Consider the following 26,743-nt stretch of genomic DNA (forward strand, 5'->3'; position numbering starts at 1 on the left):
GGAAGTGAGCTGAGTCATTGTCTGTTTGATTAAAATGCAGTCTTAGCCTCAGGATGGAATTTCTCCCGAATAAGCTGGGGCTTTCAGCAGGCTCAAGTAAATCTTACAAAGGTGTGAGCCCAGTGACACAGTGAAGACATATCCTGTGCCGAGACACTTCCTTTATCCGGGGAGTATTCAAACATTCCATGTGAAGCTGGCCTTCTGGGCTTTAACTGACCAATTCACTAACTCCATCCTTTCTGGCTTTGTAGTTTTAACAGGTAAACTCTTTGAGCCCCTGCCAGTGGCTTTTCTGGCCTTAACTCTCTTTCCTTCCTGCTCAAACCTGTTTTCCTGCCTAACAAAGGGGCAGATGTCACTTGGGTGATTTAATTTGGGTGAGGGCCAGCAGTCGAGGTTGGGGCAGGGTCTCCTTGGGGCAGTCTTCCTCCAGCAGGGAAGAGGTGGCTGGCTGTCCATGTGTCCTGGCAGAGGTTTTGGAAACATGGCTGGGGTTCAACTTGGGGCAGGCAACCAAGGGCGGTTGGGTGGCTTTGGGAAAGGAGGCGACCCCTTCCTCCCCCTGCATCACTCCGACTCCCTCGGTTATTGGCGTGGGAGGAGTAGTGAGGCCAGGCAGGTTTTCCAACACCAGTAGGCCTGTGGGATGACTGTGAAATAAATGGTTTTAACTCATTGTGGCAAAAATTGTGAGCAAAACACAGTAGTAGAGATACTGTTATCCCATGAATGCATCAGCTTCATCTGACACATCACTTTGCAAGTGTTGAAAAAAGTGGAACTCATTTGAGTAAATTTGAAAATCTAATGGGCGTTATTAGATCGCTCAAGAGTGGGCAGCATTGCCTCTGTGAGTGGAGGGAGACCCCTTTGGGCTGCAGAAAAGGAAAGGTTATTAAAGGTGGAAAGGGAGCAGAGGAAAGGAAATTACTGGCCAAGGATCCATTGTTTTACGCGAGGATGCCCGACGGGGAACAGAAGGGGTCTCAATAAATTCCCCAGTGCTGAGCAGGAAATTCCATGTTGACTGGTTAAAGGTTCTCTTCCAGGGAGGGTGAAACTACCATCAGGTTTGGCATTAAGTCATTGTTCGCCAGCATAGGACCATAAGAAGAGTATATCATCTTTGGGCCAGTGGTTTTCTTATGAACACAGATATTCTGGTTTGATCCACATTCTCCCCCATGTGTGTATGCTGGGCATCTCCTTAGCCATGCCCACTGGTGTGAAGCATGGGCTTTACAGTGAGACTTCAGACCTCGGCTTTGTTACTGTTTTAAACTCTCTGTGCCTCAACTTCCTCATCTGAAAAAGGAGGGTGGTAAATAACCACATCATAAGGCTGTTGTGACGTGTTCCATCTCTGGGGTACAGTGAATGCCCAATAATAGTTTAAGTGTTACTATTAAAACTTTCTGTTCCAGATGCATTAAGAGGACAGACTTTCTGATCAGTGTCAGCATCCCGTCAGGAGAGGCTGTGTGCAGATGCCTACATTCTGGGTCTCTTCCCAGAACAAGAGGCGGCCGTGGACCCCAGGTTTGGGAATTTCCCAGGACACACTCCTGTAGCCACCCGCTCTGCTGCCTCCAGTTCTGTGCCCACAGGAGAGGGGACTGCGCTGGGCGTAGGGAGGACAGCCGCCTGGGTTGGGTACTCCTTGCCTGTTACCGTCTCTGCTGCAAGCCAGGAGGGCTTTCCCCCGGCCGTGACTGACGGCCTGTGAGCTGCACTGTGCCGTGTGATCTCAGAGCCGCAGCTGCTTCTCGGGCCACCAAGCCTCTCAGCGAGAAACGTTTCCCCAGATCCCAGCCCCTTGCTCAGGACACGTCTGTCCCTGCTCCTGTCGGTGCTGTGGGCAGGCGACTGCGAGCCTGGTGTAGAACCGGCCATGTGAAAAACGGTTCAGGTAGCATTCCCTGAGCAACGCTTCTGTGCAGGTCCTGGGCTTTGTGCTCTATCCACGGTTTATCTCTCATCCAGCCTGCTGCTTAGGGCTGGAATCTCTGCTCTGCAGAGGAAGAAATCGTCAGTGTTACTGAGGTATGATTTCAACACAGTAAAACGCTCTCATTTTAAGGTGCAGTTCAGAAAGTTTTGGTAAATATAAGGTGTTGAGTCTCCATCATCCGAATCCGTATATGAAAGTTTCTCATCACCCCAGGATGGTTTGTTTCCTCAACATTTCAATGAATTATAAGTGGACGAGCTAAATGTTCCCAGTGTGCCTGGCATTCCCACGTGAGGCATTGCTGACTGTGAAGCCGCCGTCGCTGCCTCTCCGTTCCTGTTCTGCATGTGTTGGCGCCCAGGAATGTCGGCAGGGGGCGGGAGTCAGAACAGACAGAGCTCGTGGGGGTCTCCACTCTGGGCCTGCAGAGAGGATTCTCCTCTCATTCCCGTTTGTTTGGGAAGAGAGAATCCATGTTTAAGTTTATAATGAAAAATGCTTACACATGAATTGAAATATAATGTATAATCTCTTGATACCCTCATCAGCCCAACAGTTTGTTATTTGTGTCTCCAGGCCCCACCCTAACCTAAGCTTTCTATTTTCATACCATGTCTTGAGCCCGGTCAGACCTCATTCATCTGCGGACACTGCAGCAGGCTTCCTGAGCGCGAGTGTGGTGGCTCTGCCTTTTAACTCATCTTTGGCCCCATTATCACACTAGAAGTTTAACAACCCCGTAATTTCACGAGCTACTCGGTCCCGTGGAACTCTCCCTAGTGGACTCAAAAGCGTCTGTGCACTTTCGATTCCGTGCTCGGGGCCGTTAGTATGAAAGGCCTGGGAAGAGAACTGTCTCGTGTTCACCAGGTACTTTTCACTTCTCTCTCCTGTTCTTTCCTTGTGCGTCTTGGTGAAGGTGCAGCTCCCACATGTGGACAGGCGTCTCCTCCTTCACGAGGTGACGGGCCCTCTCTCCGACTTTGCCAGATATTCCCCCAACTCCCTCCCTCCCACCTTCTGGGTTCTTCCCCATAATCTACTTCTGTGCTGCTTGTACCCATGTGCCCGGGAGGACAGATGATGCGCCCACCACTCACCTGACTACTTGGCTCTATTTGTGCTCAAAATATAACCAAAAATTCAGACGTTGGGGACAGCGGAGTAGGGAGCTCTATGGACCCTTTCCCCACAAAACAACTGTAATGTGGATATTATTAAAAAACACCTCTTTAAATCACTGACAGCTTTCTTACGGCCACTCAGCATTTGGAGAAACATTTATTCAGAACTGTCTAAATGTTTGTAAGGATACTAAGAATCTGTGATTGAGCCACAAGCTGGGAACCCCCTCCCGCCCTGTCGGTGTGACGGAACAACTGACTGTGGCCAGTGCAGGTGACAGGCAGCGCCCTCTCTCCCCAGGTTTCCGCTCACGGTGGCGATTTCTCCCCGAGTGGCCAGCACCGCCGTTGTCCTCACCTCCTCCTCCTGCCGACCCTGGGTTCTTACAGCTCTGGCTCCGGTCAGCATGCTTGAGGGCTCTGCTACCTCAGTGAGGCTCTCTGGGGTCATCCTTCTTGGGGTTTGCGGGATGGATGTCTTGGGCTTTTAGATTCATGTGTTTCTAAAAGTGTTTGATTCTTCATTTTTTAAATCTGAAAGTTTAATTTTATCATGATTTTTTACTGAAGAATAATTGATGTATAATATTCCAGTGGATTCGGATCTGCACTGTAGTGATTTGGCAGTTCCCTGCATTATTAAGTGTTCACCCCAACTAGTGTAATTACTACTATTTACTATCGCCATAGAAACATAGAAGAGAGCTGTGGCCTGTATGCTCTATGCTGTGCTTTCCCTCCCCCGCTAGTTTCGTTATGATTGAGTTTTTGTACCTCTGTCCTCCTCGCCTGCTTCAACCCCAATCCCAAACCCTCCCTTCCCATGGTAACCACCAGTCCCTTCTCTGAGTCTGGCAGTGAATTCTATTCGTTTTGTTTTGTATCATATGTGAAGTCATATAGTGTTTTCTTCCTCTGCCTGGTGTAACGTTTCACTTAGCATCATACCCTCCAGGTCCACCCTTCCTGTCACAAGTGGCTGGATATCTTTCCTGTGGCTCAGTCATGCTCCATTGCCTACATGTAGCATGTCTATCTGTTCTTCTGTCAGTTTGGTTGCTTCTATAACTTGGCTCTTTTAAGTAATGCAACCATAAATATGACCCTTGTGCCTGTGTTTTCTTCTAAGCGTGTCATGGCTCCATGTCTTAGAGTCAGGTCTCTAATGCATTTTGGGTTTACTCTTCTGTGCAGTTAAAGCATAATCCAGTTTCGTTCACTTGCATGTAGCTGTCCAGCTTTCCCAACACTGCCTGTTTTCCCCATTGTATACTTGTGGTTCCTTTGTCGTGTATTAATTGACCAAATGTATGTGGCTTTATTTGTAGGCTCTGCGTTCTGTTCCATTGGCCTATGGGCCTGCTCTGTGCCAGCACCACAGTGTTTTGTGTACTGTAGCCTGAAGTCAGAGAGCATGAAGCCCCCGTTCTCACCGTTCGTTGTTCTTCTTTCTCCAGATTGCTTTGGCTCTTTGGAGTCTTCTGTGGTTCACTGGAAAATACCGTTGGTGTTTCAAAATGGATTGCATTGACCATGTAAATTCCTTTGGGCAGGATGGCCATTTTGACAATATTATTTCTTTCTATAAAGGAGCACAGAGGAGATTTCCATTTATTGGTGCTTCTTCGATTTCTTTCTTTAGTGTCTTACAGTTTTCAGAGTACAGCTGTTTCACCTCCTTGGTTAAGGTGACTCTTGGGTGTTTTATTCTTTTTGATGCAGTTGCGAATGGAATTGGTTTCCTGGTTTCTGCTTGTGTTCACTGTTAGTATGTAGAAATGCCGCAAATATCTGTATATTGATCTTGTATCCTGCAACTTTGCTGGATCCAGTTACTCCTTCTAACAGTGTTCTAGTGAAGTCTCCAGGGTTTTCTATGTATAATATCATGTCATCTGCAAATAGTGACAGTTTTCCTTCTTCCTCACCAATTTGGAAGCCTTCTGTCTCTTCTCTGATTGCCATGACTAGGACTTGCACTACTATGTTGAATGAAAGTGGTAAGAGTGTACTTGATTATTTCCTGATCTTGGAGAAAAATATTTCAGCTTTTCCCGATTCAGGTGATGTTAGCTGTGGAGTTGTCTTATGTGGCCTTTCTTACGTTGAGGTGTGCACTCTGTACATCCATTTTGTTGAGTGCTGTTATCATGAATCGATGTTGAATTTGTTTCAAGTGATTTTTCAATATCTGTTGAGATTATCACTTCATTTTTAGCCTTTTTTATTAATGTCGTGTATCACGTTAGTCAATTTGCAAATATTTTTGCTCCTCAATTCCCTGGGAGAAATCGCACGTGGTCGTGATGGATGGTCTTCTTGCTGTGTTTTTGAATTTGGTTTCTATTATTTTGTGGAGGATTTTCACATCTCTGTTCACCATGGCTGTTGATCTTTCATGCTGTTTTGTTGCAATGTGTTTGTTTTGCTTTTACGGTGATGCTGGCCTGATAGAGTGGGTTTGGAAGTAGCCCCTGCTCTTCTATTTTGGCAGTGCTTTAGGAAGGATGCGTATTAGCGTTTCCTTGAGTGTTTGGTACAATTCAGCTGGCTTTTCATTTTTTGAGGGTTTTTTAAATTAAAAATTCAATTTTATTTCACTGGTAATTTGTCTAGCTTTTCTCTTTCCTCCATATCAGTTTTGGAAGTTTGTACTTTTCTGGGAATTAGTTCACGTGTTCTAGCTTGTCCAGTTTTCTGGTATACAATTTTCCATGGAACTCTTTGAATTTCTGTGGTGTTAGTTATTTCTCCTTTTTCTTTCTGACTTTATTTGTGTCCTTTCTTTTTATTCCTGACAAATCTGCTAGGGATTTATCTATGTTGATTATTTTCTTGAAGACACAGCAGTTGTTGTCATTCATTTTTTTCCCTGTTCTTTAATTTCTCTATTATATTATGTTCTGATCTTTATTGTGTCCCATTTTGTATTTCACAAACGATTTCTCTCTAGCTTGGGACGCACATCGATTGCATTTTACCCACACCAGAACTTTCACAATAGTAGTGTCACAAACTGTCCTGCTGCATTTTCATCTAAGGTTATAAAATATTCTAAATCTTTCTCTGTCATTTCAGCTACCCTGATGACATCTGCACCACAGGTAGATTCCACCCCAAGAGAGCTCTTTGTTCGTGCCTAAAAAGCATCTGCTTGTCCATTAAAGTTTATGCTGTGATTCTAGTGATCCAGTCCCCTCTTGAGGCCTTACTTGGAGACCTAGGTCTCTTGTAGTTCGCACCACATTTATAGTTACTTCCTCCCCTGTAGTCTTGAACCACTTGAGGTCACTTGCAAAATTTAGGCACAGCTTCTTCCAAACGTCTGTAAATGTCAATATTTTGTCCTCTTTCCAGGAATCCTGAGTATTCTTACAATAACACCTAGAAGGGAGAATCCTTTTCAGTAATTTTCACTTTCCTCTGCCCAGATCCCTGAGAGCAATCGCCGTCTACGGCAGCTGGACCTTTATGAAATGTGCTTCTTCTATAATAAGACTTAAAACCCAAAACTGCTTTTTAATCCAAGGGCTGCATCCAGTGGATGTGTAAGCAAGCCTGCAAGTGTTCACCTTAGAGTACACCTCCGTCAGCGCTCTTATGTGCCGAGCTGCATTGTGAAGAAGTAAAATTTGGAAGGAATCTTTTCTAAATGTAGCATAATTTCCAGGACCCTAGGATTTTCAGAATGGCAAATGGGCATGGGCTTGAACGTAAAGTCACCAGCTGCATTAGCCCCTCACAAGAGAGCCAGCCTGTCCTCTGAAGGTTTGCAAACGGACTGCCTTCCGATCTCCAGCTATCACGGTCCTAGATGACATCTTCCAATGCAAGGCTGCCTTGTCTACACTACAAGCCTGTTGTTTAGTGTACCCCCGTCGTCAGCGATCGCAGCTGGAAGTTGTCGGAAAAGATCTTGTGCCGCTTCACCATCTGCACTGCCCCTTTCCCTGCACTTTTATGTTACAGAGGTGGTTCCTCTCCTTAAACTGCATCAGGCAACCTCTGCCGGCTTCAGCCCTTTCTTCTGCAGCTTCCTCACATCTCTGAGCTCCGTAGGATTGGAGAGACTGAGGGTCTCGCTCTGGGTCAGGCTTTCGTCTTAGGGAATGTTGTGGCTGGTTTGGTCTCCTGTCCAGACCAGCGAAACTTTCCCCATATCGTCCACACGCTGTTTCATCTTTTCAAATGGGGGCTCAGTGGAGGAGCACTGCTGCCCTCATGAACCTTTTCTGTGTGTTCATACCTAGAGAACTGGGCTCAGTCTTCAGTGAAAAGGGCTCGTTCTCAGCCCATCTTGGCCTCTGACATGCCCTCCTCCCTCATCTGAATCTTCTCTAGCTTTTCAGTTTACAAGACAGACAGGTGACCTTTAACTGGAACACTTAGAGGCCACTGTCGGGTAACCCGTTGGCCTTATTTGTACATTGCTGTGTGTGAGGGGACAGGGAGGCCTGAGCAGAGGGAGAGGGACGGGACCGCCAGTGAGCACAGCCCTCGGGACGCCCCCTGATGGACTCTGCCATCTCGTGGGTGCAGTGAGGGGGCACCCAAAGCACTACAGTGGCAACATCAAAGATCACCGGTCACCTAACAAATAGGAGAACGATGAAAAGTGTGAAATAACGTGAGAATTGCCAAATGTGACCCAGAGGCATGAGTGAGCCAGTGCTGTAGGGAAAGTGGTGCCAGTGGACTTGCTCAGTGCAGAGCGGCCACACACCTTCAATTTCTAAGAGACACAGAATCTGTAAAGCATCATAAAATTTATTCTGCCCCTGTATTGTTGCATTTTAAGAAATGTCTGTGCACACGTTACTTCTCAGGATTTGGGGGGCGTTTCTGTAACACCCCTCATGCTCCTTCATGTGAGGCATCAGCCCAGAGGCTGTCAGAGAGGCTCACCAAACGTTAGCAGATGGAGTCCTGCAGCACATGCACAGGATCATATACTCTGGCCACGTGGAGTTCATACCCAAGAGGGGACAGAGACTTAATTTCCTGAAGCCAGTTCAGTTTGCCACTTTAATGGAGTTGTCTTGCGGGGCGTCCTGCCTTGGACAAGTTCACAATGGATTCAGTGACCAAAGAAATGAGAGTAGATTATTCTGGGGGTGAAAGGGTTTATTACCGGCTTGTCCTCCCGGCAGTAGGTAGTGCGTCTCACTCCGCTGAGAGCGCCGGGCCGTGCCCTCTACATAGCACAGTAATAGCTCAGTGCCTGCGGGTGGGAAGCAGCAAAGGCGTGCGTGAGTGGTGAGGTGCCCTCCTAGAAGATGAGGGACGAGCATTTCCGTCCAGCTTTCCCCACCCTCACTCAGCGTTATACTAGAATATCTAGTGGGGCAAACAAGGAAAAAGAGGCATAAGCACTTAGAAAAAAGTTCGGCTGTCTTTATTCCCAGAAGACATTGTTGTGTACTTAGAAAATATCTTTACGGGGGGCCTCTCGTCCCCTCCTGTACTGAGCCCGGAGGTCTGTCCTCTCACTTTATTTCTAAGTAAAAGCCTCTCCCTGGCTCTCCTACAGTATATCTCGTAAGGGATCTATCATAGAACTACTTGTACTAAGAAGAGAACTTAGAACTTCACAAGATCCAAAATCAGGTTTTTAAAAATCACTTGAATTTCTGTGACCTGGCAACAAATAATGAGAAGAGGAAATAAAAAGTGACTTAGACTGCAGATAACATAAAATATTTAAACTTGAAAGTACATAGAGGAGCATAACGTTGGGACTTTTGAGTACATAGACATGCAACAGAGGGGGTATAAAAAGTCTGTATAAAGAAATCACAAGAAGAAATGTTAAAAAATCTTTTTGATTACCCATACAGAACATAGGGGATTTCAATGCTCTCCCTCTGACCAGTTCTACACGATGTCTTGTTAAGTCTCTCTAAGCTAGTACGCCGCCCAGTGCTCGGATTCTCTCTCCAGCACGTGGCCCCTTCGGTTACCCAGGCCTGTATTTCTCAATATGGAGAACGTTCTAATGACATCGTTTTGCTCTGCACTTTGACAGTTAAATTACCATATTTTCGCTGTTATTTTTTAAAATACAAATTGTGAAAGGACGGTATGACGAGCCTCTGTGGACCCGTTGCCCCATTGTAATGCCACCATGTGTGGCCGTATTGTTTAATGACTCTTCAGTGTCACCTTCTGACCGGCTCATGTTCGGATCACACCGACTCCCGGTAAAGTGCCCACAGGTGCTTTGCTGCACCAGGACCCAGATGGCAGCGGCTCCCGCACGTGAGGCCGACTCTGTGTCTTAGGGCTTCTTGTTCACTGCAGCTCAGCCGCCTCCCGTGCTGATGGTGCGTTGAGATACTGGGAACTGTTCCAATACTGATTTGTCCGCTGGGCCCCAGGCTTGGCCCCCAACCTTGAGTGTATGAGGGGTGGAGGTAGGCCAGGCGCTGTGAGAAGCAGTCCTGGGGGGAAGCCTCTGCCTGGTCACCTCTGATCAGAAGCCCCCAAGCCCTCCACAGTGTGACCTGCCATCAGCTCTGCAGACACAGGCTGCCACACCCCTCAAATGTGGGAGAGGTTCTGGGGGTGACCTGGCTGGCTGCGGTTGCCCTGGTTTGGGATATTGCTTCTATACCGGGGACCCCCCACGTTACCTGCCCACGTCTCCCCCTGGGCTTCAGTATGAGGTTAGCAGCATGCTGTGCATCCTGCCAACACCATGTACCGGTGGCCTCTGGTCTGCGCCCTGTGGTTACTTAAGCACATGGAGCCTGAGGCTGGGAGAGGCGCTAGAGCCTTCATGAGGCCCCCTGGAGCTCTGGGACCTGACCTGAGAGGCAGGAGCTCCCCTGGGGGGTCCCAAGTCCGTCTCTCACTCACTGAGCATGGTAAGAAATCTTCACTCAGCTCCCGTGGCACTGAAGCCTCTCGCCCAGGCCTCAGCTTGGAGATGAGCCAGCAGGTAGCCTGGCTCCCTCTGCCCCTGTCAGGACACTGGAGGTGGCCGTGCTGGTGCCCATGACTACTCCCCACTGTGAGGGTCAGCCCTGCCTCACACGGAGCAGGTGCACCCACGCACCCTCTTATTCTCTTCCCTCCCCACAGAGCAGCCCTCCGAGGGCTTACCTTCTCCATGGAGAGCAGGAATGCGGCCCTGGGACCCTGGAAGACCGGCAGAGAGGTGAGACGTACCAGATGTCCCATCTTTGCCATCACAGGACAGACCCACCCCTTCACTTGCCCTGGTGGCTGCCTCGTTGGTACAGTGCCAAGGCAGCAGCCTTCTAGGGGAGGTGACCTGTCTGATCAGCCACCGCAGGACGAGGCAGGTCCTCGGGCTGGGGAGGAGGGCAGACGTGCTGTCCGTCTCAGGCTGCCCCTGGGAACCACCGCCTGCAGTGTGGAAGGTCTGGCACCCGGTGGTCGCCTGCAAAGCTGGGGGACGGATGCAGCCATCTTGCCCACACATGGCCAGGCTGTGGCTCGCAGCCTCCTGGTGAGCAGGCCTGGGTTTGTGTTGCAGGCTTTTGTGACGTTTGAGGATGTGGCTGTGGATTTCACGCAGAAGGAATGGGAGCTGCTGAGCCCTGCGCAGAGGACCCTGTACAGACACGTGATGCTGGAGAACTTCAGCCACCTGGTGTCGCTGGGTGAGCTGGGGCTCCCCTCAGGGCTGTTTTGACCCCTTTGATCCTTACTCTTCCTGGTCTCCCACTGAGAAGCAGGTGCTCAGCTTCCTGCTCCCCTGGGGATGGGCAGGGCCTGTAGTACTTGCACTGCCCCCCTGGGAGGCTTCGCTCCCCGGGTGGGGCACTTCACCCCAGCCTCTACTCCAAGCTCAGGAGACAGGTCACGCCACTGTCGGTCTGAGCCAGGACCACTGCCATGCCAGCAAATAGCCCCTTGAGCCTATAATTAAGACTGACCTGCTCCTTTGTCCCGCTAAGCAGGAATTCCCTGTTGTAAACCGGATCTCATCACGTGGCTGGAGCGAGGGGAAGAGCCCTGGAGGGAAGAGAGGAGACACTGTCCAGGCCCCCATCCAGGTGAGGGGAGCCTCCGGGTGGACACTGGCCTTCGGCCTTGCATGGTGGTGGCGGCTGCTCAGGGGCCCTGGCAGGAAGCTGTCCTCCTGCACCGCGGCTGCTGGGGCTGCCTGGCCCTGCCTCCCTCCCACCCCATCATCTTGGATGAGTGAGGGGGTGTCCTGGGTGCCCAGACACCTTCCGACTGCAGGAAGCCCTCCTTCTCCCCAGTAGGCTTTCCCTCTGTGGCCTTGCTGACCCGGCTCTCTGAGGCAGCAGTGGAGTGTCTTGTCTGTGTTACTGTCCTGCAGGGCCCCGTGTGTCCCATCTTGCACCTCTTCTTGCCACCATTGTCTCTGGGGCCACTTCTCCTTCCTTTTCCCTCTTGTGACCCAGAGGCACTGCGTTCGGGTGTCTGCTGTCTGGAGGTGGGCACCATGGGGTCTGCTTGTCACGGTTCTTTCACCTGTCGCCTGGACGTGCTGTCTTGGAGCAATGGGGGTTCCCCTTTGGGCCCCCTGTTCCCGTCTCCTGTGTGCCCAGTACTTCCTGGGCCTCCCTCCCCCAGGCCCTTGTGGTGGGATCACGGGAGATTCTGCTGAGATCTGATGCCCCTTCCTTGGCTGTGGACAAGTGTGAATTTGTGGGGTGTCTTCTGGTTATGCTGAGGGTGTTGGTTTTCGGCTTCGTCTGTCCTTCCTGATCCCTAGGCCCCTCTTGGGGAGCGTGGTAGCCGACTCATTTTGAGGTGGCTGCCATTGCCATGTGCTTGGAAGTCCCCTTGTGTCCTGCTGCAGGAATCCTCGCTGAGCCTCAGCCGCGAACACATCCTGTAGATTGTTGTCGTTTCTCTACTTATACGTCTTTACCAGTTTGTTTGGCAGGAGTCGGTCAGTTTGTACTATCCGTCCCGCATTTGAGAGACGCATTTTAAGTCTTCTATTGTATGACATCTATTGTGTTTCTCCCCAGTGAATCCATCTGTCCCTGTGTGATCATGGTCATTTTTTTAGTGCCTTGTTCTTTGTGTACAGGCGACCTGACGTGAAATAGCCCTGATCTGATGAGCTCTGTGGGCCTGTCTCCCAGCTCCACTCTCTTGGGGGCAGTCCTGCCTCCTCCCACTCTCACCCTCTTCTTCCACATCTCGATTATTTTGAAGCAAGTCATGGTCTTCCTATCCTTTCATCTCCAGAATCTAGTAACACTTACTCTATTCTGATCTTAATAGTACGGTTCATTAGATTACTTTTTGATAGCATAAATTATTTAACATGTTTTTGTACCATGTGTCTGTTATTTATTTTATGTTTTGTTAAGATATCAATTGATAGACACTCTTATGAAGGTTTCACAAGAATGACAATGTGGTTACAACATTCACCCTTATTAACGATTTCCCCCAAACACCCCATTGCAGTCATTGTCCATCAGTGTACTAAGATGCCGGAGTCCCTTCTGGTCTCTGCGCTACACTGTCTACCCCGTGACCCCACACACAGTGTGTTCACTAATCATCATGCTGCACAATCCACTTCTCTGTCCCACCCTACCTGCCATCCCCCACCCCTCCCGTTTGGTATCCATTAGTCCCATCTTCGCATGTGTGAGTCTGTTTTGTTCCTTAAGTTTTGCTTTCTTGTTATACTCCACAAATGAGGGAGCTCATTTGGTATTTTCCTTTCCCCGCCTGACTTATTTCAGTGAGCATAATACTCTCCACCTCCATCGACCTGGTTGCAAATGGTAGGATTCCTTTTTTTTTTTTTTTGAGAGGACATCTGTCATTTACTGATCAAATGGTTGTTAACAACAATAAAATTCTGTATAGGCGGGTCAATGCTCAATGCACAATCATTAATCCATCTCAAGCCTAATTCTCATCAGTCTCTAATCTTCTGAAGCATAACGAACAAGTTCTTACATGGTGAACAAATTTTTATGTAGTGAATAAGTTATTACATGGTGAACAGTACAAGGGCAGCCATCACAGAAACTTTCGATCACGCATTATGAACTATAAACCATCAGGTCAAATATGAATATTCATTTGATTTTTATACTTGATTTATATGTGGATCCCACATTTCTCCCTTTATTATTATTATATTTATTTTTAGCAAAATGCTGAAGTGGTAGGTAGATGCAAGATAAAGTTGAAAACATAGTTTACTGTTGTAAGAGAGCAAATGTAGACGATCATGTGTGTGGATGTAGACTATGTGGTAATCCGAGCTAGACAAGGGCAATAAAACATCCACGGATGCAGGAGCTTTCTCTCAAAACGGTTGGGGGGGTGAGGTTCTTAGCCTCACCACTGTTGTTCCCCAGTTTCTCACCTGATGGCCCTCCTGCGACTGTGCCTGTATTAGGTTGTTCCTCCCTTGAGGAATCTTACCCGTCTCTGGCTAACCAGTCATCTTCCGGGGCCATACAGGGAGATGTAAAGTTGGTAAGTGGAGAGAAGCCATATTGTTTGAAAAGGTTAGCTTTTTACTTGTTTGCAGATTTATGCCCTGTGGCTTCTATGCCCAGCATTTGTGTCGAGGTATCTTTACCACCTGGAGGAATTATGATACTCGGTAAATTCGATATGAGGCACGAATTCTATTTAAGGGTTGTAATAAGAAAGAAAGAAGAAAAGCTATGGAGGTAGCAGATGGAAGAAAACATGGGAGGATTGATTATTTCTTTGACATATCTTCTTGTAGAGTAACATAAGCATGTATAGGTTTTAAACTACTAACTAACTTGTGCACACATATTAACATAATAGGAATATAGTTACATAACGAAAGCAAATCTATAATTACCATCCATCTCCAGTGCAGCCAAGAAAACCATTTAGGCAGCCTAGGCATTTGTGAAAATTTGTCTATGATATGATGGGTGTTGTCCAACTGTACTTGAACAGTCTGAGAGAAATCAGATAAATTAAAACAACCCATTCCTGGGAACTGTTCACATCCCATATGTTCTTTTAACAGTAGATAGTCTGTAATTGTAAGATTTTGGAGCACTACAACTTGCACTTCTCCTAATTCTTGGTTGAGTTCCAACAGTATAGATCCAGTCAACTTTGTTGTTTTACTGAAAGGACAGGCCAGCTTAGATATCTCCTTCTTCATTCCAATGGCAAGTCCAGGAAACGGTGGGATGGATGCAGCTACAACTGCAGCATCGCCTGGATCTTTGTGGAGGTTTTTTGATGATCATCTCCTGGTATGAGTCTTCCAGAGAGTGCTGATGTTGGAAGTTCTTCTTCATATCGTATCTTAGTTCATTTTCTGGGTAGCCAAATTAGGCTTTGATCCTCTGTATAAACACAAACAGACCCTTTGCCCACACTTTGATATGCCCTTTATACCATTGTGTAGAACTCATTGGAGGTTACCACACTGGAATTGCTTTTTTTCTTTTTAAGAGAAAGGAATATTATCAGAAAAGTGTACATCCATAGCTGATCATCTGATACCCTTTAAGTGATCAAAATTAAGGATATTTAAAGCATGCATTAATCATTGATTTACAGTTAGTTTTATCCTATCAGGGAGTAATCCCCGTTTTCATTCTTTCTTTTTTTTTGTTATCTTTAATCTGCACTTATATGAAGAATATTATGATTACTAGGCTCTCCTCTATACCAGGTCCCCCCATAAGCCCCTTTACAGTCACTGTCCAGCAGCATAGCAAAATGTTGTACAATCACTACTTGTCTTCTCTGTGTTGTACAGCCCTCCCCTTTCTCCCAACCCCCCATGCATGCTAATCTTAATACGCCCCTTCTCCCCCCCCTTATCCGTCCCTACCCACCCATCCTCCCCAGTCCCTATTCCTTTGGTACCTGTTAGTCCATTCTTGGGTTCTGTGATTCTGCTGCTCTTTTGTTCGTTCTGTTTTTCCTTTGTTCTTATACTCCACGGATGAGTGAAATCATTTGGTATTTCTCTTTCTCCGCTTGGCTGATTTCACTGAGCATAATACCCTCCAGCTCCATCCATGTTGTTGCAAATGGTAGGATTTGCCCTCTTCTTATGCCTGAGTAGTATTCCATTGTGTATTTGTACCACATCTTCTTTATCCATTCATCTACCGATGGACATTTAGGTTGCTTCCAATTCTTGGCTATTCTAAATAGTGCTGCGATAAACATTGGGGTGCATCTGTCCTCAAACTTGATTGCTGTGTTTTTAGGGTAAATTCCTAGGAGTGGAATTCCTGGGTCAAGTGGTAAGTCTGTTTTGAGCATTTTGATGCACCTCCATACTGCTTTCCACAATGGTTGAACTAATTTACATTCCCACCAGCAGTGTAGGAGGGTTCCCCTTTCTCCACAGCCTCACCAACATTTGTTGTTGTTTGTCTTTTGGATGGCAGCCATCCTTACTTGTGTGAGGTGATACCTCATTGTAGTTTTAATTTGCATTTCTCTGATAATTAGTGATGTGGAGCATCTTTTCATGTGTCTGTTGGCCATCTGTATTTCTTTTTTGGAGAAGTGTCTGTTCAGTTCCTCTGCCCATTTATTAATTGGATTATTTGATTTTTGATTGCTGAGTCATGTGAGCTCTTTATACAATTTGGACGTCAAGCCTTTATCGGATCTGTCATTTATAAATATATTCTCCCATACTGTAGGGTTTCTTTTTGTTCTATTGATGGTGTCTTTTGCTGTACAGAAGCTTTTGAGCTTAATATAGTCCCACTTGTTCATTTTTGCTGTTGTTTTCCTTGCCCGGGGAGATATGATCAAGAAGAGGTCACTCATGTTTATGTCTAAGAGGTTTTTGTCTATGTTTTTTTCCACAAGTTTAATGGTTTCATGACTTACATTCAGGTCTTTGATCCATTTTGAATTTACTTTTGTATATGGGGTTAGACAATGGTCCAGTTTCATTTTCCTACATGTAGCTGTCCAGTTTTGCCAGCTCCATCTGTTGAAGAGACTGTCATTTCACCATTGTATGTCTATGGAGCCTTTATCAAATATTAATTGACCATATATGTTTGGGTTAATGTCTGGAGTCTCTAGTGTGTTCCACTGGTCTGTGGCTCTGTTCTGGTGCCAGTACCAAATTGTCTTGATTACTGTGGGTTTATAGTAGAGCTTGAAGTTGGGGAGTGAGATCCCCCCTACTTTATTCTTCTTTCTCAGGATTGCTTTGGCTATTCGGGGTCTTTGGTGTTTCCATATGAATTTTTGAATTATTTGTTCCCGTTCATTGATGAATGTTGCTGATAATTTGATATGGATTGCATCAAATCTGCATATTGCTTTGGGCAGCATGGCCATTTTGACGATATTGATTCTACCTAGCCACAAGCATGGGATGAGTTTCCATCTGTTAGTGTCCCATTTAATTTCTCTTAAGAGTGACTTGTGGTTTTTAGAGTATAGGTCATTCACTTCTTTGGTTAGATTTATTCCTAGGTATTTTATTCTTTTTGATGCAATTGTGAATGGAATTGTTTTCCTGATTTCTCTTTCTATTGGTTCATTGTTAGTGCATAGGAAAGCTATAGATTTCTGTGTGTTAATTTTGTATCCTGCAACTTTGCTGTATGCTGATACCAGTTGTAGTAGTTTTGGGGTGGAGTCTTTAGGGTTTTTTCTGTACTATCATGTCATCTGCAAATAGTGACAATTTAACTTCTTTACCAATCTGAATATCTTGTATTTCTTTATTTTGTCTGATTGCCGTGGTTAGGACCTCCAGTACTATGTTAAATAGCAGTGGGGAGAGTGGGCATCCCTGTCTAGTTCCCGATCTCAGAGGAAAAGCTTTCAGCTTCTTGCCTTTCAGTATAATGCTGGCTATGGGTTTATGATATATGGCCTTTATTATGTTGAGGTACTTGCCCTCTATACCCATTTTGCTGAGAGTTTTTATCATGAATGGATGTTGAATTTTGTCAAATGCTTTTTCAGCATCTATGGAGATGATCATGTGGTTTTTGTCATTCTTTTTGTTGATGTGGTGGATGATGTTGATGGATTTTCGAATGTTGTACCATCCTTGCATCCCTGGGATGAATCCCACTTGGTCATGGTGTATGATCCTTTTGATATACTTTTGAATTCGAGTTGCTAACATTTTATTGAGTATTTTTGCATCTACATTCATCAGGGATATTGGTCTGTAATTTTCTTTTTTGGTGGGGTCTTTGCCTGGTTTTGGTGTTTGGGTGATGTTGGCTTCATAGAATGAGTTTGGGAGTATTCCCTCCTCTTCTATTTTTTGGAAAACTTTAAGGAGAATGGGTATTATGTATTCTCTGTCTGTCTGATAAAATTCTGAGGTAAATCCGTCCGGCCCTGGTGTTTTGTTCTTGGGTAGTTTTTAGATTACCGTTTTCATTTCTTTGCTCATAATTGGTTTGTTTAACTTTTGTGTTTCTTCCTTGGTCAGTCTTGGAAGGTTGTATTTTTCTAGGAAGTTGTCCATTTCTTCTAGGTTTTCCAGCTTGTTGCCATATAGGTTTTCATAGTAGTCTTCAATAATTCTTAATATTTCTGTGGAGTGTGTCGTGATTTTTCCATTCTCATGTCTGATTCTGTTGATTTCTGTTAATTCTCTTTTTCTCTTAATTAGTTTGGCTAGAGGCTTATCTATTTTATTTTGTCAAAGAGCTAGCTCTTGGTTTCATTGATTTTTCCTATTGTTTTATTCTTCTCAATCTTGTTTATTTCTTCTCTGATCTTTATTATGTCCCTCCTTCTGCTGACTTTAGGCCTCATTTGTTCTTGTTTTTCCAATTTTGATAATTGTGATGTTAGACTATTCATTTGGGATTGTTCTTCCTTCTTCTAGTGTGCCTGGATTGCTATATACTTTCCTCTTAAGACTGCTTTCACTGCGTCCCACAGAAGTTGGGGCTTTGTGTTGTTGTTGTCATTTGTTTCTATATATTCCTTGATCTCTATTTTAATTTGTTTGTTGATCCATTGATTATTTAGGAGCATGTTGTTAAACCTCCATGTGTTTGTGATCCTTTTTGTTTTCTTTGTAGAATTTATTTCTACTTTTATACCTTTGTGGTCTGAAAAACTGGTTGGTAGAATTTCAATATTTTGGATTTTGCTGAGGCGCTTTTTCTGGCCTAGTATGTGGTCTATTTTGGAGAATGTTCCATGTGCACTTGAGAAGAATGTATATCCTGTTGCTTTTGGATGTAGAGTTTTATAGATGTCTGTTAGGTTCATCTCTTCTAGTGTGTTGTTCAATGCCCGTGTGTCGTTACTTATTTTCTGCCCGGTGGATCTATCCTTTGGAGTGAGTGGTGTGTTGAAGTCTCCTAAGATGAATGCATTGCAGTCTATTTCTCCCTTTAGTTCTGTATTTGTTTCACATATGCTGGTGCTCCTGTGTTGGGTGCATATATATTTAGAATGGTTATATCCTCTTGTTGGACTAAGCTCTTTATCATTATGTAGTGTCCTTCTTTATCTCTTGTTACTTTCTTTGTTTTGAAGTCTATTTGGTCTGAAATTAGTATTGCAACCCCTGCTTTCTTCTCACTGTTGTTTGCCTGAAATATGTTTCTCCATCCCTTGACTTTTAGTCTGTACATGTCTTTGGGTTTGAGGTGAGTCTCTTGTAAGCAGCATATAGGTGGGTCTTGCTTTTTTATCCATTCTGTTACTCTGTGTCTTTTGATTGGTGCATTCAGTCCATTTACATTTAGGGTGACTATTGAAATATATGTACTTATTGTCATTGCAGGATTTAAGTTCGTGGTTACCAAAGGTTCAAGGTTAGCCTCTTTAGTATCTTACTGCCTAACTTAGCTCACTTACTGAGGTGTTATATACACTGTCTGGAGATTGTTTTCTTCTCTCCCTTATTATTCCTCCTCCTCCATTCTTCATATGTTGGGTGTTTTGTTCTGTGCTCTTTCTAGGATTGCTCCCATCTAGAGCAGTCCCTGTAAGATGCCCTGTAGAGGTGGTTTGTGGGAAGCAAATTCCCTCAGCTTTTGCTTGTCTGGGAATTGTTTAATCCCGCCATCATATTTAAATGATAGTCGTGCTGGATACAGCATCCTTGGTTCAAGGCCCTTCTGTTTCATTGCATTAAATATATCATGCCATTCTCTTCTGGCCTGTAGGGTTTCTGTCGAGAAGTCTGATGTTAGCCTGATGGGTTTTCCTTTATAGGTGACCTTTTTCTCTCTAGCTGCCTTTAAAACTCTTTCCTTGTCCTTGATCTTTGCCATGTTAATTATTATGTATCTTGGTGTTGTCATCCTTGGATCCTTCCTGTTGGGGGTTCTGTGTATTTCCCTGGTCTGTTTGATTATTTCCTCCTCCAGTTTGGGGAAGTTTTCAGCAATTATTTCTTCCAAGATACTTTCCATCCCCTTTCCTCTCTCTTCTTCTTCTGGTACCCCTATAATATGGATATTGTTCCTTTTGGATTGGTCACACAGTTCTCTTAACATTGTTTCATTCCTGGAGATCCTTTTATCTCTCTCTATGTCAGCTTCCATGCGTTCCTGTTCTCTGCTTTCAATTCAATCAATGGCCTCTTGCATCTTATCCATTGTGCTTATATATCCTTCCAGAGTTTGTTTCATTTCTGTAATCTCCTTTCTGGCATCTGTGATCTCCCTCTGCACTTCATCCCATATCTCTTGCTTATTTCTCTCCATTTCTGTCAGCATGTTTATGATTTTTATTTTGAACTCTTTGTCAGGAAGAGTGGTTAGGTCTGTCTCCTCTGTTGTCTCTGTGATCTTGGTTTGCCTGTAATTTTGTCTTTTCATGGTGACAGGAATAGTTCGCAGAGCTGGGACGAGTGACGGCTGGTATAACTTCCCTTCTTGTTGGTTTGTGGCCTTCCTCTCCTGGGAGAATAGCGACCTTTAGTGGCTTATGCTGGGTAGCTGCACACAGACAGGGCTTCTGCTTCCTCCCCATCTGCTATGGAGGTTATCTCCGCTGTTGCTGTGGGCCTGCTGTGGCTCGGGCTGCTGCTCCAAAGGGGTGGAGTTACGTTGGAGGGGGAGCGGCTGGGAGGCTATTTATCTCCATAAAGGGCCTCCGTGCTCCCTGCAGCCCAGAGGATTAGAGTGCCAAAGATCCCCGGAATCCCTACCTCTAGAGTATGTGTCCCGCCCTGCCCCTTTAAGACTTCCAAGAAGCACCCGCCAAAACAAAACAGCGACCACAAAAAAAAAGAAAAAGGAAAATGGCCGCTCGTTTTTCTTTATTCTGTGGTGTCAGCCTCAGGCACCCGCTCACCGGTCTTGCTGCCCTATTTCCCTAGTATTGGGGTCCCTATCCGTTTAAGACTTCCAAAAAGCGCTTGCCGAAACAAAACAACAACAACACAAAAATGGCTGCTCGCTTTTCTTTTGTTCTATGGCGCTGGTCTTCGATACCCGCTTGCCGTTCTTGCTGCTCTATTTCCCTAGTATTGGGGTCCCTGTCCCTTTAAGACTTCAAAAAAGCACTCACCACAACAAAACAAGAACAAGAACAAAAAAACGATGGCCGCTCGCTATTACTATTATTTTTTTATTTGGTAGAGCAAAGTACAGGCTTTTATTTAGAGATACAGTGAAAGGACAGAGCTCCCGGCTCATGCTAGGAGGGGACAAGAGAGTCCCTACTCGCTTTTCTTTTGTCCTCTGGCGCCGGCCTCAGGCACCTGCTCACCGTTCTTGCTGCCCTGTTTCCCTAGTATCCAGAGCCCCGCACATGCACTGTGTCTGCGCTCTGGTCTGGATGGCTGGGGCTGGGTGTTCAGCGGACTTGGGCTCCTTCTCCTTCCTGCTCTGACTCCTCTCCTCCCACTGGGAGGTGGGGGGAGGGGTGCTCGGGACCCACCAGGCAGAGGCATGTATCTTACCCCTTTCCAAGGCGCTGGGTTCTTGCAGGTTTGGATGTGGTCTGGATGTCGTCCTGTGTCCTCTTGTCTTTATTCTACAAAGAGTTGTCTTTGTTATATTTTCATAGATATATGTGGTTTTGGGAGGAGATTTCCGCTGCTCTACTCATGCTGCCATCTTGGCTTTGGCTCCGCCCTCCTGCATATGTCTCTTTGAATGTGAGATGTTGTTTTCTTGGCGTAAATTCCTAGGAATGGAATTCCTGAGTCACATGGTATTTCTATTTCTAGTTTTTTGAGGAAACTCCATACTGCTTTCCACAGTGGTTGAACTAGCTTACATTCCCACCAGCCGTGTAGGAGGTTCCCCTTTCTCCACATCCTCGCCAGTGTTTTTTGTTCTTTGTCTTTTCTGTGTTGGCCATCCTTACTGATGGGAGGTGATATCTCATTGTGGTTTCAATTTGCATTTCTCTGATGATTGGCGATGTGGAGCATCTTTTTATGTGTCCGTTGGCCATCTTACTTCCTTCTTTAGAGAACTGTCTATTCAACTCCTCTGCCCATTTTTTAATTGGATTAGTTGCTTTTTGTTTGTTGAGGTGTGTGAGCTCTCTATATATTTTGGATGTCAGTCCTTTATTGGATCTGTCATTTGTGACTATATTTTCCCGTACTGTTGAATTCCTGTTTGTTCTGCTGTTGGTGTCCTTTGCTGTACAAGGTTTTTAGGTTGATGGAGTCCCATTTGTTCACTTTTGCTTTGGTTTCCGTAGCCCAAAGAGATGCATTCAAGGAAAAGCTGCTCATGTTTATATTCAGGAGATTTTTACCTGCATCTTTTTCTAATAGTTTAATGGTTTCATGACTTAGATTCAGATCTTTGATACATTTTGAGTTTCGTTTTGTGTACAGGGTTAGAAAATAATCCATTTTCATTCTCTTGCATGTAGCTGTCCAGTGTTGCCAATGCTAGTTGTTCAAGAGGCTTTCATTTCCCCACTGTATATCCATTGCTCCTTTATCACATTTTAATTGACCATATGTCCTTGGTTTTATATCTAGTCTCGCTAGTCTGTTCCATTGTTCTATGTGTCTGTTGTTCTGCCAGTATCATATTGTCTTGATTACTGTGGCTTTGTAGTAGAGGTTGAAGTTGGGGGTGTAATCCCCCGCACTTTTTTCTTCCTTCTCAGGATTGCTTTGGCTATTCTGGGTCTTTCTTGGTTTTATATGAGTTTTAGAATTATTTGGTCTAGGTCATTGAATGCTGTTGGTATTTTGAGAGGGATTGCACAGAATCTGGAGATTACTTTAGGTAGGACGGCCATTTTGACAATATTAATTATTTCTATCTATGAGCAGAGGAAGTATTTCGATTTATTCATATCTTCTTTAATTTCTGTCATGTATGTTTTGTAGTTTTCCGCATATAGGTCTTTCACTCCCTTAGTTAGGTTCATTCCCAGGCATTTTATTCTTTTTTAATGCAATTGTGAATGGAATTGTTTTCCTGATTTCTCTTTCTGCTAGTTCGTCATTAGTGTATAGGAATGGAACAGATTTCTGTGTAATAATTTTGTATCCTGCTACTTTGCTGAATTCAGATATTAGATCTAGTAGTTTTGGAGTGCATTCTTCAGGATTTTTTATGTACAATATCATATCGACTGGAAACATGGACAGTTTAACTTCTTCCTTCCAATCTGGGTGCCTTTTATTTCTTTGTGTTTTCTGAATGCCATGTCTAGGACCTTCGGTACTCTGTTGAACAGAAGTGGGGAGTGTTGGCATTCTTGTCTTGTTCCCGATCTTACAGGAAAAGCTTTCATCATCCCTCTATTAAGTATGATGTTGGCTGTGGGTTTCTCACATATGACCTGTGTTATGTTGAGATACTAGCCCTGTATACCCATTTTGTTGAGAGTTTATATCATGAATGGATGTTGAATTTTGTCAATTGCTTTTTCAGGGTCTATAGAGATGATCATGTGGTTTTTGTCCTCCTGTTTCTTGATGTGGTGAATGATGTTGATGGATGTTTCGAATGTTGTACCATCCTTGCACCCCTGGAATAAATCCTACTTGATCATGATGCATGATCTTTTTGATGTATTTTTGAATATAATTTACTAATATTTTGTTGAGTATTTTTGCTTCTGTGTTCATCAGGGATAGTGGTCTCTAATTTTCCTTTTTTGTGCTGTCTTTGCCTGGTTTAATTGTTAGTGTGATGCTGGCCTAATAGAGTGACTTTGTGAGTATTTCCTCCTCTTCTGCTCTTTGGAAAACTTTAAGGAGGATGAGTATTAGGTCTTCACAAATGTTGGATAAAATTCAGCAGTGAAACCATCTGCTCCAGGGATTTTGTTCTTACGTGGTTTTTTCATTACCAATTCAATTTCCTTGCTAGTAATTGGTCTATTCTGATTTTCTGTTTCTTCCTGGGTCAACCTTGGAAGGTTGTATTTTTCTTGAAAGTTTCTTCTGGGTTATCCAGTTTGTCAGCATATAATTTTTCATAGTGTTCTCTTATAATTCTATTTCTGTGGTGTCTGTGGCGATTTTTCCGTTCTCATTTCTGTTTCTGTGTCTGTGTGTAGAGTCTGTTTTTCTCGGTAAGTCTAGCTAGGGGTTGATCTGTTTTGTTTATTTTCTTGAAGAACCAGCTCCTGCTTTCACTGACTCTTTCTATTGTTTTATTCTTCTTGATTTTATTTATTTCTGCTCCAATCTTTATTATGTCCCTCCTTCTACTGACTTTTGGTCTCATTTGTTCTTTCCCTAGTTTCATTAATTGTGAGCTTAGACTGTTCATATTGGATTGTTCTTCTTTCGTGATGTAGGCCTGTATTGAAATATACTTCCTTCTTAGCACGGCCTTCATTGCACTGCAGAAATTTTGTGGTGTTGAATCACTGTTGCCATTTGTCTCCATATATTGCTTGATCTCTGTTTTCATTTGGTCATTGATCCATTGATTTTCTTTCTAGCATGTTAGTAAGCCTCCTTTGTAATTTCTTTGTGTAATTTCTTTGTAGTTTCAAAGCTTTGTGGTCTGAGAAGCTGGTTGGTAGAATTTCAATGTTTTTGAATTTAGTGAGGCATTTTTTGTGGCCTACTGTATGCATTCTTGATAAAGATGTGTGTGCACTTGAGAAGAATATGTATTCTGCTGCTTTTGGGTGTAGAGTTCTGTAGATGTCTGTTAGGTCCATGTGTTCTGAAATGTTGTTCAGTGCCTGTGTCTCTTATTTTCTGTCTGGTTATCAGTCCTTTGGAGTGAGTGGTGTGTTGAAGTCTCCTAAAACGAATGCATTGCATTCTGTTTGCCCCATTAATTCTGTTAGTATTTGTTTCGCATATGTAGGTTCTCATCTGTTGGGGGCATAGATATTTATAACGGTTATACCCTCTTGTTGGATTGACACCTTTATCATTATGTAATGTCTTTCTTTGTCTCCTGTTACTTTCTTTCTTTTGAAGAATATATTGTCTGATACAAGTAGTGCAAGTCCTGCAATTTTCTCCCTATTAGTTCCATGAAGTATCTTTTTCCATCCCTTTACTTTCAATGTGTGTATGTCTTTGGGTTTGAGGTGAGTCTCTCATAGGCAGCACATAGATGGGTCTTGTTTCTTTTATCTATTCAGTGACTCAATATCTTTTGATTACTGCATGCAGACCATTCCTATTTGCGGTGGTTATCGGTAGGTATGTACTTATTGCCATTACGGGATTTAAATTTGTGGTTACCAAAAATTCAAGGGTAATAACCCTAGCATCTCACAGTCTAATTTAACTCAGTATGCTATAACAAACACAACCTAAACGTTCTTTTTTTTCCTCCTTTTTCTTCCACCTCCATTCTTTGTATGTTAGGTATCATATTCGGTACTCTTTGTCTGCTCCTTGAATTAGTTTGCAGCTAGTTGATTGGATTCTGTGTCTGCTTAGTGATTAATTGTTCTGCTTTATTTCCTGTGGTTTTATTCCCTCTGGTGACAGGTATTTAGCCTTTGGAATACTTCCATCTATAGCAGTCCCTTCAAAATGCAGTGTAGAGGTAGTTTGTGGAAGGTGAATTCTGTCAGCTTTTGCATATCTGAAAATGTTTAATCCCTCCTTCAAATTTAAATTTTAGCCTTGCTGGGTAGCGTATTCTTGGTTGAAGTCCCTTGTGCTTCATTGCATTGAATATATCAATGCCACTCCCTTCTGGCCTGTAATGTTTCTGTTGAGAAATCTGAAGCTAGCCTGGTGGGCTTTCCTTTTATGTGATCTTTTTTCTCTCTCTAGGTACTTTTGAAAGTCTGCCTTATCCTTGATCTTTGCCATTTTAATTATCACATGTCTTCGTGTTGTCTTCCTTGAGTCTCTTGTGTTGGGGTATCTGTGCACCTCCATGGCCTGAGAGAGTATCTCCTTCCACAGATTGAAGTTTTGAGCATTTACCTCCTCAAAGACACTTTCCATCCCTTTTTCTCTGTCTCCTTCTGCTGGTACCCTTATAATACAAATATTGTCCTGCTTATATTGGCCTCACAGTTCTCTGAACATTCTTTCATTCCTATACTTCCCCTTTTCTCTCTGTTCCTCAGGTTTCTTATATTCCTTTTCTCTAATTTCTATTCCATTTACCGTTTCTTGTGCTACATGTAATCTGCTTTTAAGTCCCTCCTTTTTATATTTCATTTCGGGTGTGGAATTTCTTAATTATGAAATCTCCATCCTAAATTCATTTCTGAGTTCTTAAATATTTTTCTGTACCTCCTTGAGCATGTTTATGATTTTTATTTGAAATGTCATTCAGGAACACTGCTGAGTTCAGTTTCTCTTGGCCTTTTATCTGGTGTTTGTGAGATTTTTGTTTGAACCATATCCCTTTGGCATTTCATATTTGTGTGTGGCACTCTGTAGTGCCCAGAAGCTCTAGTCTCTGGTTCTGCTCATCCCCTGAAGTGATGTTGGGGGTGTCAGGTTAGCGGCGCTAGTGCCTAGCGGGAGGAAAGAGCTATTACCTGCTTACCAGCTGCAGTGCCTGTCTCCACTGTCAAAACCAGTGGACAGAGCACACAGTTGTATTCCTCTGTGCTTTGTGTAGCTGGTATAGGTGGTCTTCCCTTTGCCTGATGTGACACCAGGGCAGGGACTGCCAGTTTGTGAGTCTGTGCAAGCAGGCAAGGAGGAAGGCGCAGTAGGCTGCATAACACAGTGGCACTCTCGGAGCTGAGTAGCCAGCCAGCCAGGGAAATGGAGCACCTGAAGCTTCCGATAGTTCCCAAGCTGTTGGGCAGAGCGCACCCAGAGATCTTTGTCCACTATACCATCTCCCGTGCAGCAAGGTCTGGGCAATCCCCACTCCTTCAGCAGCCCTCTTGCTGCTAGGAAGCCACTCAGACTGCCCACCTTTCCTTTGTCCCACAGCCACGGCATGTGGATCCCTGTTTTCCAAATACATCTGAAATCTCAGTCCCTTTGAGTATTCCTCTTGTCTTAGCTTTAAAACCCCACTAATCTTCAGGCAAAATGCAGTGTAGGTTTGTGCTCCCAAAGCAGATCTCCAGGGCTGGGTGTTTAGCAGCCTCAGGCTCCACCCCCTCCCCACTGTGTTTCTCTTCCTCCCGTGAGCTGGGTTCAGGGAAGGGATTGAGTCCCGTTGGATCAGGGCTTTGTACATCACCCTGTTTAGTGAGGTCTGCTCTCTTCCCAGGTGTATGCAGCCTGGCCCAGTCTTTTTTCCTGTTGCTCTTTTTGGATTAGTTGTATTAAGTGTATTTTCATATTATATGTGGTTTCTTGGAGGGATTCTCTGTCTCACTTCTTATT

The 26,743-nt window shown here is 44.5% G+C and overlaps 2 protein-coding genes across 3 annotated transcripts in view; both read left to right on the plus strand.

The window, feature by feature from the left end:
* LOC108401536 (zinc finger protein 337-like) overlaps positions 1-26,743 on the plus strand; it is a 169,907-nt gene that overhangs the window by 4,742 nt on the left and 138,422 nt on the right. The window lies entirely within an intron of this gene.
* Positions 1,558-26,743, plus strand: part of LOC118969334 (uncharacterized) — a 31,083-nt gene continuing 5,897 nt past the window's right edge. Inside the window, exons 1-3 of one of the 2 annotated variants that reach the window (XM_073223050.1) lie at positions 1,558-10,237; positions 10,580-10,706; positions 11,004-11,102. In XM_073223050.1, coding sequence (XP_073079151.1) covers positions 10,190-10,237; positions 10,580-10,706; positions 11,004-11,102 — 274 coding nt within the window. In that variant the 5' untranslated portion in view covers positions 1,558-10,189. The remainder of the gene's footprint in view (positions 10,238-10,579; positions 10,707-11,003; positions 11,103-26,743) is intronic. The other variant, XM_073223051.1, reaches the window with a different exon arrangement.

The sequence above is a fragment of the Manis javanica genome, chromosome 15 (genome assembly GCF_040802235.1).
Source record: "Manis javanica isolate MJ-LG chromosome 15, MJ_LKY, whole genome shotgun sequence".
Lineage (NCBI taxonomy): Eukaryota > Metazoa > Chordata > Mammalia > Pholidota > Manidae > Manis > Manis javanica.